The 449-nt window shown below is 61.5% G+C and overlaps 1 protein-coding gene across 1 annotated transcript in view; it reads right to left on the bottom strand.

Moving 5' to 3' along the window:
• Window positions 1-449, bottom strand: part of ASXL2 (additional sex combs like 2, transcriptional regulator) — a 73,053-nt gene that overhangs the window by 5,214 nt on the left and 67,390 nt on the right. Inside the window, exon 16 of the mRNA XM_017743412.1 lies at window positions 6-441. Within this exon, the coding sequence (XP_017598901.1) occupies window positions 6-441 (436 nt within the window). The remainder of the gene's footprint in view (window positions 1-5; window positions 442-449) is intronic.

Raw genomic sequence — 449 nt, 5'->3', positions numbered from 1 at the left:
CATGCAGCTCTGGCTGGTGGAGCTGTTTTCCACTGGGAAACCTGAGTGTGGGAGGTTCAGCTGCGAGGGCTGAAGGATGGGCAGCAGGTTCTGCCTCTGCACCTTCTTGATGAGAGTCTGCAGGATCTGCTCCTGGGTCGATTTGCTCAGCGCCTCGTGGCACTGGTGCTGCTCAGGACTGGGGGCCTTTCCCGAGGGCAGCGGGAAGGTCCTTGGAATGTGAGGCAGAGGCCTGTTCTTGCAGATCTTCCCGAGCTGCTGTGGGGGCAAACTCGATGGTCTGTCCCCCGCCTCAGCACCGTTCCCCGCTGCACCGGGAGCTGCTGCCCCCTTCTCTTCCTGAGGAGCCACGGGGACAGTTTTCACGTCTGCTTTGGTGAGCGGCTTGGGCAGGATCTGCTCCAGAGGGACGCTCTTGCCTTGGAGCAGCTGGGTGACCAAAGGGTTGT

Source organism: Corvus brachyrhynchos, unplaced genomic scaffold, assembly GCF_000691975.1.
Source record: "Corvus brachyrhynchos isolate BGI_N302 unplaced genomic scaffold, ASM69197v1 scaffold211, whole genome shotgun sequence".
NCBI lineage: Eukaryota > Metazoa > Chordata > Aves > Passeriformes > Corvidae > Corvus > Corvus brachyrhynchos.
The sequence above is the reverse complement of the archived record's forward strand: the minus strand, read 5'-3'. Positions and strand labels throughout refer to the sequence as shown.